At 56.7% G+C, this 10,588-nt stretch overlaps 1 protein-coding gene across 1 annotated transcript in view; it reads right to left on the reverse strand.

Moving 5' to 3' along the window:
• Nucleotides 1-2,713: 2,713 nt before the first annotated feature.
• Nucleotides 2,714-10,588, reverse strand: part of LOC146590228 (maestro heat-like repeat-containing protein family member 7) — a 10,613-nt gene continuing 2,738 nt past the window's right edge. The window contains 12 exon segments of the mRNA XM_085314950.1: nt 2,714-2,837; nt 4,757-4,847; nt 4,850-4,892; nt 5,214-5,369; nt 5,853-6,029; nt 6,636-6,773; nt 7,263-7,375; nt 7,712-7,859; nt 9,146-9,293; nt 9,693-9,771; nt 9,774-9,934; nt 10,020-10,183. Of these exon segments, the coding sequence (XP_085171076.1) occupies nt 2,714-2,837; nt 4,757-4,847; nt 4,850-4,892; nt 5,214-5,369; nt 5,853-6,029; nt 6,636-6,773; nt 7,263-7,375; nt 7,712-7,859; nt 9,146-9,293; nt 9,693-9,771; nt 9,774-9,934; nt 10,020-10,183 (1,542 nt within the window).

Consider the following 10,588-nt stretch of genomic DNA (forward strand, 5'->3'; position numbering starts at 1 on the left):
CATGGGAAAACATAGTAGAATGAGGGCAAAATAGGTGACACCTAAAGGAAGAACTTAGTCAGTGATGGCAGAGATATCAGGGACCTCGCATTGAACTGTGATGGGTTGTGTTGCTGTGATGTTGTTGAAATCTGATGGGCTTTTTTATCTGGAAAGGGAGCAYTGCAAAGGACCTCATGGAGATTAGAATGAAGAATTTGAAGTGTGAGAGGACAATAGCCAATAAATTTGTCAATTTCTTAAAGGATTAAAATTGACGAGGTGTTCTCTTGTGTAATAGTTCTGTGCAGCAGGATGCCCAACAGAATGGCATCAATGTCCTGGTGACAGGAAGCCTCAGGAGTGGTAGGAATTTTGGCTAGTGCTGCAGCTAAGAGGTTGTGAGTCGTGGTGGACCTGTTGCAGTTGCCGCGAGGCAAATAAGTAGGGGTTATTGAGTTGCTGCGAGGCAAATAAGTAGAGGTTATTGAATGACATCCCAAGTAAAAACAGAACAAGCTCAATCTCTGGAGTACCTTGGGAAGTGGGAAAACATCTGTTTAACCTTGAACACCACCATCCACATCTAAGAAGCTGGGTGAATGGCCATGGTTACCTCAGCAGTTCTAGGAAGAGCCAGATCAGGAGAAGAAGAAGCAGAGTTTACACTTTTGTAGTCAACAGTGAGGCACCAAGAGGCTTTGGGTTTGCCTACAGGCCATATAAAACTATGAAAAGGGGAGTGGGTGTGGATAATTATTCCTTGCTCTTCTGAGAGGGGGAGAAGTGATTTGTTTTGGGGCTTGCAGGTTTACAGGGCATTGTATGAGATTAGCAATGTGTGTCATAGGGGGTAGTGGAGGTGCTCCTCRGAGTACAAGGACTAGTGGGAGGTTTAGGTCAGAGTCACTGGTCACAATATGTTCCCTTAAGCATCACGGAAAGTTTGGTGTCTAATTAATACCATGCCTAAGATGCTGGAGTCCTCCAGGACTGCAGTTCCTCCAACTGTCTGTGCCTTAGGAAGTTACAGGTGACTGCAGCTAGGGAGAGAGTTGAGGGAGGTCCTCATGGACGACAACATAGGTGGAAGCTTCTAAGTGTTTTGGGTGAGGACTTTTGCCCCTGGGTTTGGAAGGCTTTTTGGTTCCACACATAAGAGGAAGATTGCCAGCCAAAATGACATCCTCAGGGAGACAGGAAGATAAAAGAATGGCATGGCTGAGATTGCCATTTGCATCACTGAGAGCATATGGGGCAAGGGGCTGCACGAGCAAGTCTAGCACCTGAAAATATCAGAGGAGCTCTGAGCTGGACAAGATCTGGCATCCACATGAGTTTTCATCAGCCCCTTGGGCAGTAGCCAGAGCATGATTTTTTTACTGGCCTATTAGTGTGACATCAACATCGTGTCAAGCTGTAGTGAGTGAGTCAGAGAAGAACAAAAACTTTACTTTCTGCGAAGACACCACCAATAACCCTGGAAATAAAGATGACAGATACTTAATATGATGCAGTTATTCACRGAATCACAGAATCAGAGAATGGTTGAGGTTGGAAGGGACCTCTGGAGATCATCTAGTCCAACACCCCTGCTCAAGCAGGGTCACCTAGAACATGGTAGACAGCATCGCATCCAGGCAGGTTTTGAATACCTCCAGAGAAGGTGACTCCAGAACCTCTCTGGGCAACCTGTTCCAGTGCTCTGTTATACTCACAGTAAACAAGTCTTTCCTTATATTCAGGCAAAACTTCCTGTGTTTCATTTTGTGCGAGTTGCCTCTTGTCGCTTCGAACCACTGAAAAGAGTCAGCCCTATCCCCTTGACACCCSCTCCCCCCAAGGTATTTGTAGGCATTGATAAGATCCCCTTTCAGTCTTCTCTTCTCCAGGCTAATATAGGCCCAGCTCTCACAGTCATTCCTCATAGGGCAGATGCTCCAGTCATCTGATTGTCTTTGTAGTCCTACGATGGACCCTCTCTAGTAGCTTCATATCTTTCTTATACTGGGGCGCCCAGAACCAGATGCAGTACTTGAGATGTGGCCTCCCCAGGGCTGCGTAGAGGGGCAGGATCACTTCCCTTGAACTGCTGGCAACACTCTCCCTAATGCACCCCAGGACACCGTTGGCCTTCCTGGACACAAGGGCACCTTGCTGGTTCATAGTCAACTTGCCATCCACCAGCACTCCTAGGTCCTTCTCTTCAGAGCTGCTCTCCAGCAGGTCACCCACCAGCCTGTACTGGTGCCTAGGGTTATTTCTCCCTGGGTGCAGGACTCTGCACTTGCCCCTTTTGAACCTCATGATGTTCCTCTCCACTCAGCTTTCCAGCCTGTCCAGCTCTCTCTGAATGGCAGCACAGCCCTCTGGGGTATCCACCAGTCCTCCCAGCTTGGTATCATCAGCACACTTGCTGGGGAGGCATTCTGTCCCTTCATCCAGGTCATGGATGAAGAAGTGGAACAAGACTGGCCCCAGTTCTGAGCCCTGGGGAACTCCACTAGCTACGGGCCTCCAATTAGATTCCGCACCACAGAGCACAACCCTCTGAGCTCTGCTATTCAGCCAGTTCTCAGTTCACCTCAGTGGCCACTCATCTAACCAACACTTCCTGAGATGTCTAAGAAGATGTTACGGGAGACAATGTTGAAAACCTTGCTGAAGTCAAGGTACACAATATCCACTGTTCTCCCCTTATCTCCCCAGCCATTCATTCCATCATAGAAGGCTTTCAGGTTGGTTGCAGAGATGCGGAGTGTCCTGTGGGCTGGGAGTGCGATGGTACTGCTCTGAGGAGACGACCCCCGTGGCTATCAGTGCGGACTTGTTTTTCCTGCCCTGAGAGCCCAGGCTGGCTGAGGAGAAAGAGACCTTTAGAATGAATTCACCGAGTAGTGCCATCGCATGTTGTTTCCCTTGGGCATGTGGCATCACAAGTACAAGAACTGTTGGACAGCTAGAGATCTGGCTAACCAGATTGCCCCAAGAGGCCAGCAGGAGCCTGCTCACACTGTCAGGGCTCTGTGCTCCCAGTTTCCTGTGTGTTCAGATATCTGGTGCATGCAGGGCTCCCTTCTCCTTGCTTGGGAAGCTGCACCCTGGCCAGGTTGGTGCATATGTGAAAGGGGAAAAGAGGAGGACATTGCTCCTTCCTTGAAAGCAGCTCAGCACAGTCCCTTCAGCAGCTGCAGAGGCCCTGCAGAGCTGGAGAGCAGGCTGGTGCAGCCTACCCACCCAAGGGTGAGCCGAGACCCAGCAGCCCAGGGGAGGGGATGTAGGGGACAGTGGCACAGCTCTTCCCTTCCCTTATGGGAGTCTTGTCCCCTGGCTCATGGGCACACCTGTGTAAGCCCTTCACCTGATTTTCCCGAATAACTTCCATAGGAAAAATTTTAAAAAGAACAAAGAATGTAGCATGAGGAATTTTATAGTAACTGATGAACTAGTTTCTATTCAGAAATCCCCTTGGTCTCTTCCATTTTGGCCATCAGGCCTGAGGGGTGAGCTGCAGCAGACACTCGGAAGGATCCAGACTACTCCACACATGCAGGTGGTCACCAGTGGAAGGGCACCACGGGCCTGGGATTGTTCTTTTTCTACCCAAGGAGAGCCATTTCCCAGAGGCCAGTTCCACCTCTTCCATGCTCTCCAGAGCCAGCAGTGCAGAGAAGGCAGCTTCCATCCTGATGCTGGCTGCTTCCATGGAGTTCGCAGGATGATGATGTTCTGAGTAGCCAGGGACCGCATGGAGGGCTCAATGTCATTCTGCAAGGGTCAGAGGACTGGGACTGAAAGAAAGAGAGCAGCGACGAAACTCACGTGTCTGCAGTGCCTGCAGCCCTGCAYAGCTCTTCCCATGGTGAGGAGGGAGCAGCTGGGGAAAACGGATCAGCTGGAAGTTGCTGCCCAGGAGTGGCTCCAAATGCCTTTGACATATTCCTCTGTCCCAGAAATATTTCCCTGCAGCTGGGCAGGGCCCTGGAGCACACTGCATTCTCTCTGCCCCCTTCTCACACCCACCACGGCCAGCGCAGCRCTGCCCTTACTCACTGTTGCAGATGTCTTGCAGCTTCTGCTCCCTTGGGCTCTTCAAGTGCTGCCCGGCCACACACACCAGCGTTCACACCTGCCAGCTCCACGACATAGCCCCCTCCCCGTTGGCAGGGCTGAGCCCAGGGCAGTGCAGTGGCTGAGGTGGCGTGGGAACGAGCAAGGCTCCCAGGCAGCCCACCTGGGCTCCTAGATGCCCTGGCCCAGCAAGTTGCTCAGAGAGGGAGGGAGCCCTGGGGCTGTGGCTCACCAAGGAACCTCACGGCCACATCYTGCAAGGATGTCTGAGAGTCCTCCTAGTAGGGCAGCCTCTGGCGCAGGTCTTCTTCCACGTAGCTCCTGCCTCTTGCCAGCTGCCGAGAGCACAAGAGCATGGGGCTGGCACACAAGACCATCCAAAGCCATCCTTCCAGCACCCTCTTCCCTTTGCCTGCCCTATCAGGGCTATGGCATCTGCCAGGCAGGAGCCTTGTGGGGCTGAGCTTGGGAGAGAGCAGCAGGCAGAGTGTGGCCCCGAGGTGTGGAGAACCTGGTGTGCTGCTAAGGCCCTGTGGGACAGGGTCTCCTTCTGCAACCTGGGAGGGGTCGGAGAGGGGCCAGCCAAAGAGCCCCCCCAGGGCTATGCGCTTGACAGGTGCAGGTGGTGAGCTTGGGGCTGGAGCAGTGCAGGAGAGGCACAGCTGCCTCCCCCATGCACAGCAGTGTGTGTGCGGGCAGGTCTTACCTAGGCTGGTCCTGGGCCTTTGGGGATCTTCTTACCAAGCACTTGCCAATCCTCCACATCCGCTCAATCTTGCTCAAGTCCCTAAGCTGTTCCACTTGAGGCACTGGGCAGCAGTGACAAGGACTTCCTGGGAGGCCTGTGCAGCAGCAGAGAGTGGGAGATGGCACCACAGCCTGCGGGAAGAGGCCTGCTGTCCCCCTCYCCTTGGCTCGCCTCTGCCCCTTTCCCAGCCCATTGTGGGAAGAGGCAGCAGCAGGAGCAGTGCCTCAAGTGCTCTCAAGTGGGTTCAGTGCCCAGGGCAGAGACACGGCACAACCAGCACCTTGGCTGCCTCTTGCTGTTGAGCAGCCCAGGAGACATCCCCCAGCACTGCTGAGCTGTAGCCATGGCTGGGGGCATCGTGGAAGGGTGCGAGGTTGCTCCTCCCCTCATTACTGTCTAGATTTGAAATCTCTACCTTGGCCACACTCTGGGTCTCGTCATTCGTGCGGAAGAACAGCGGGAGCAGGCACCTATGCACTTTCTGCTGCATCTGCTTCTTGTTCTTCCCCACCACAATCTCCACCAGCTCTCTGAAGCRGCAGATGGAGAGCTCTCGCAGCTGGCTGGAGTCCTGCGAGGAGGGAGGAGGHGGGGAGCTCAGCAAGGGCTGCTGCCCACCCAAGGCAGAGCACCAGCAGCAGCTTGTAGCCAGGCAGCCATGTGAGAAGGTGCCCCAGGGCTTGGGCTGAGGAGGAGGCTGGGCTGGCCCTGCACCACGACTCCCAGGCGCACACCACTTGCGCAAGGCTTAGCTTGCTAGCCACAGCAGGCAGTGCGAGTGCATGGTCCTGTGTGGCAGTGGCCGCTGGAGGAGCCGTCTGGGCTTTGAAAGGCYCTGCACCCTGCACGGGGGGCTTGGAGCASCYGTTGGTMTAAACCTGTCRGAGGGATGTTGTACAGGTGCWYTRCAGAGGCCAAAAGCCATGCCAGGAGAGCACAGAGAAGCCCAGAGTGGGGAAGGCACTATCCGAGTGCTGCGCCCAGGGCTGGGCTCAAGGGCRGCTGTCATTAGAGAGTGCCCATCTGCAGGGCTCCGGCTCCCCCCCAGCCTCACGTCATCAAAGAGTGGCACCAGCTTCTCCACGAGCTGCAGAGCAACGGGGCCCACCACTGCCCAATCCATATGCTGGACCACATTGCCAGAGACAACCAGGGCCTTCATCCRGATGTCTGTGTTGGCATCCTGCAGCATCTCCATGAGGTCTGGCAGCAGCTCTTGCATTTTTCTGGCCTGTAGGAAACAACAAATGTCCTGCCTGTGAGGCATGGAGGCCTAGCCGGGCAAAACACCTCTGGATCTTAAACACCAGCCTTCTGTCTTACTTCGTCACCAGCACCACAGGAACTATTACTGCAGTAACCTCCTAGCAGGCAGCAGTTCCTGGTGAGTGCTGAGGGTGTGGGAGAGCAGGCAGCAGGGAAGGAGGACAGGAGAGCAAAGGCTCCTCCTCACCACCTCAGCTGCCCCCTCTTCTGACCCGCTGCAAGGGGCAGGTTGGTTAGAAGCCCTCTGTGCTTGGAAATTCCCCAGGCAGTGGCCAGTGCCCACCCTGGCAGGCTCATTCTGCCACAGAGCCCAGGGCCCCACTGCCAGGGCTCTGTGCACACCCACCGCTGGGGCACTGCAGGTTGTAGGACCAGGCTGAGAGCTCCAAGCTGACTTGGAGCAGGCTGTGACCCCTTGGCAAGAGAAGGCAAAGTGGTCAGTGAGGGAAACTGGAGCGAGCTCTATGCTTCCTGATGCTCAGCAGAGGCCAAGCACTGCATTACCCCCTGCCTGCTTGGCAGCCCCAGGCTGCCTGACTCATGCTTTTACCTGACTCATGGCCATACTCACCATCTCTGGTCTCTTGGAAAGTGTYATGAGGCCTCTGAGCACCAGTGAGTGCATCTCCACACCTTGATGCCTYAGGTACCTCTGGAGCAGGTAGAGGACAGAGCAGTCCACAGCTTTAAGGTCTGCACAGCTCAGCAGCTGAAACACACAGAGCAGTGAGAGACTGGCAGAGCCTGAAGGACTCCGCATCCCATGAAGCTCCTGCTTCCCACTCAGAGCTGTGGTTAGGGCACCAGGTGCGCGCAAGGCCTGTGCTGGAGGTGGCAGTGGTTGTGGAAGGCCCACAGGCACCCCCCATGCCCTGTGCTGCACGGCACACAGCACAGAGTCCTTGCTTGCTCCTTCTGTCCTCTGRACCATCTGCCGCTTGTGCCCTCCTGGTCACTTGTCCCCTCTGCTCTTGCCTTGGCAGAGCAATTGAATATCAAGAGCTGGCACAGAGGAGGCACCAACTGTTGGTGGTTACAAGGGTGGCCCCTGCAGAAACGGGACAAGGCCAGGCGTACTGCAAGCAGCGCACTCGCTGGCCCAGCTCCATTGGCTGCCCTCTCAGCTCGTGGCCATGCCTGCAAGGGAGTGGAGGGTTCAGMGGCATCTCAGAGGGGCACTGCTTGCCACCAGGCCTACCTCCACAAAGAAAGCCATGGCCGGGACTTCCTGCAGTTTGTCCCCTCTGCTGAGAAGGGATTCCACCTGGCAGAAGATGCAGGAACGTTGCTGAGCCATGTTTCTCCTCATCTCTGTGACAGGGGGAAGAAAGCAGGAGTGGTGAGGAGCTGCAGGCAAAGCTCCTCTGGGATGGCACGGCCCGCTCCAGCCATTATCGTGCAGGCCAGGACTCAGCTGCAGCTTGTGTAGCCTYTGCTCCTGGAGCGGGGGTCTTTTGCCAACACACCTCCCCACTGGAAAGCCTGTCTCCTATGCATTTGCKAGGAAAACAGCCACCACAGGGCCGCTGGCCGCTCGCTGTTGGGCGGTTAGCCCTGCATCAGACCCTTTCAAGCGCCCCAAAGTGGAGTGCCTGAGGGGGCTCTGCGGATCTTGCGTCGCCTGTATCAACGTTTGATGTAGCCTACYYGCCCACTGCTCTTTCCACAGGACATTCTCAGTCGGTGTTAAAATCATCTGCGCTAATTGGCGRCAGTCYGYYGGGGTGGCCGGRCCTGCACCCAACAGGTTATCAAGCATTGCCTGCGTGAGCGGGTGATTCAGGCCGTGTTCTGCCTTTGTTTTAATCAATTGTGTAATCACTTTAGCATCCCAAGGCCGCCACTCCGTCACCTGGATGCATGACTGGAAGAACACCCGTGCTACACAAAAGCCCTGCTCTTGCAGGACGGTGCGTTACTTGCCCTCTTTGGAGCCTCCTCCTCCCGGGATCTCCCCATGTGCTCTTGGGCACACTACATCTTTCCTCTGCTCTAGCACACCCCTGGGGCAGCCCCTGTGAGCCTTTGTGTGCAGACAGGCTGGTGGTGCTGACTGCACCATGCGTCCAGTCCCCAAGGACAGGGCATTAAAGGTCTTCAGGACTTTCCTGGTGCTCTCCCACAGCCAGTAACATGGGCTCCACAAGGTGCAGCTTTTGAAGCTGGGCCACAAAGAAGCCCTGTCTCCAGCCAAGCAAGGCTGAGGCAGGGCTGGGCAAAAGGGTCCCTCACCTGGCCAGCATCCTGATTCTGCTGTGCTGTGTCTCTACTCTGAGAAGCAGGTCCCAGCCGACCCTCTTCTGGATGGTGAGGACCTGCTCCTCGTATCCAGCGCAGCAGAGCAGGCTTTCATGGCCTGCACCGCAGACCTGCATGTGGAGCAAAGGCCAGTCACGCTCAGAGCTGAGAGCTCTGAGCTCTCTAGGCTGAGGGCACCTAGGAAAGGCAGGAGAAGCAGGACACAGCACCTCCCAGGGCTGGCTGGGGAAGTCGTTTCCCCTGGGCAACATTTCCTCCAGCAGGCGCTACTCTCCTGGGGTAGGAAGGCTGCAGCAAAGGAGATCTGCAAGAGCAGCGCCATGTAGAGCTGGGAGAAGAGCGCTGTGACAGTCTGTTGGCAAGTAGGTTGCCCAAGGATCTCACGCAGTGCCTTGCTTGCCCGCAGGAAACACCCGGAGAGAGCTCTCACTGCAAAGGCATTGCTGTGGCAGTGCCTGGGCCCTTGGTGTCCATGGCATGAGGCTCCAGCACTGCCCCAGCCCACAGGAGACACAGCTGGAGGCTGCAGCCTGGCTGCCAGACCATGGCTATGTCAGGGCAGCCCTCTAGGTTCTGGCTGCCACTTCTAACATGGGCACCAGGAGCCCCCCTGTGACAGCATGACGTGCCTTAGGTATCGTGCACACCAGCCTGGGCGTCTGGTCTCAGGCTGTGTAGCCTGCTGAGGCTGTGCAGTGGCCACGTCCCTGCCACATCCCTGGCCCTGGTCAAGGCCCCTACCCCTGCCCCCATCCCAGTGCAGTCCCTGCCCTGAGGCAAGCCCAGCCCTGAGGGCCAGCAAGGCCTCGTGTGRTAACTCACAGCCAGGGGGAGGAAGCAGGTGTCCTCTGTGACAGCTCTGAGGCCCTTGAGAAGCAGCCGGTCCTCCAGGATGCTCAGCAGCTTCCTCAGCACCTTGTCCAAAGATGTGGGCAGGCAGACCATTACCTCCCACATGGTCGTGGCAATGCTGCAGGCCCAGGGCACCCAGTCAGCAGGGCAGCCTCGGCCACAGCTCCGTGGCCTGAGCAAGCBCCAGCGGAGCCAGGCTGCAGCCCTCACCCTACCCATTCCACCCTTGTGCGGAGTGCCCATAGGGCCCTGCCTGGGCAAGCAGGGGGTGGCTGAGCCATGTTCGCTGTGGGCCACAGGGCAGCCCGGCAGYGGGGCTCTGGGGCTGCCTTGGTCAGCTGTGGCCGTGGAGGCAGGGGTGGATGCCAGCAAGGGGCTGGGAAGTATGGTGGGGATGGGAGGCCCCTGTCCTCTGGGCATTTCCTGCAGTTTTCCTCGGGTCCGGCAAGCAGAGAGGCTTTGGGCAGCCTCCCCTCTCTGTGAGGGAAGAAGCCCTCAAGGCTCTTGGGGCCTGTACCTGTCACATGGTGGGGAGCAGTTCAGCAGGCTTATGACCACCTCACTGGGGTACAGGTAGGTCAGCAGGAGAAGGAGTAAGCCGCGCTGTGCTGCGCTGACCTCGTGCTGATGCACCTCAGGTTTTCATAGATGCACCTCACGATCTTGGGCACCTGGARGGCACACGGCTGGGAAGGAGGGCAGCCATTTCCTCGGCTGCCCCTGAGAGCTGCTGCTTCCCTTCCTGCCATGCTTTGCTGGCTTCAGATGGTGGTGCATGCCCGAGAGAGCTGAGCTGGGAGGGAGGCAGAGCCCCTCAAAGGGCTCAAGKGCAGGGCAATCCCACCAGCGGCTGCTTATATTCTTCAGCCAGGAGGTGGGCTCCATCAGGACCACATCCAGCATGCTGGTAGCCGCCTGCGGGTCAAAGATGCTGGAGTCTTTCATGCCCTCAAGGGCCATGAKGATGATGTCCGTCCTCTCCGAGGGCAGGAGGTATTTCCCAAAGATCTAGGGGAGGAAGGAGGGGATGGAAAACACAGTGACTGTGAGCATCCTGACGGTACTGCTTAGCCAAGCAGGGAGAGCAGCTCTGGAGCAGGGGCAGTGCTGGCTGCGGGCTGGGGAACAGCTGGAAGGAGGGGCTGCAGTGCCTGCCCTGTGGAGGAGGAGAGCAGAGGTGCGTGAGGAGGAAAGGGCAGAGTGGGGGTCAGGGTCACTGGGCACTAGCTCTACAGTGTAGCCAAGCTTCCTGGTGCGCAGGAGGGCTAGAGCAGCTGCGGTGACCCTGGAGAGCTGCCTTCAGACATTGCCTGTGCAGGAGCAGTGGGAGTCCTCTAACCAGGGACAATGAGGCCACAGCAGCCCCACTGCTTCCAAATCCATTTGCTCACACAGGTGTGCTGCTGATGCCAT

The sequence above is a fragment of the Rhea americana genome, unplaced genomic scaffold, assembly GCF_003343005.1.
Source record: "Rhea americana isolate MKP2758 unplaced genomic scaffold, rheAme1 scaffold_418, whole genome shotgun sequence".
In the NCBI taxonomy this organism is placed as follows: domain Eukaryota; kingdom Metazoa; phylum Chordata; class Aves; order Rheiformes; family Rheidae; genus Rhea; species Rhea americana.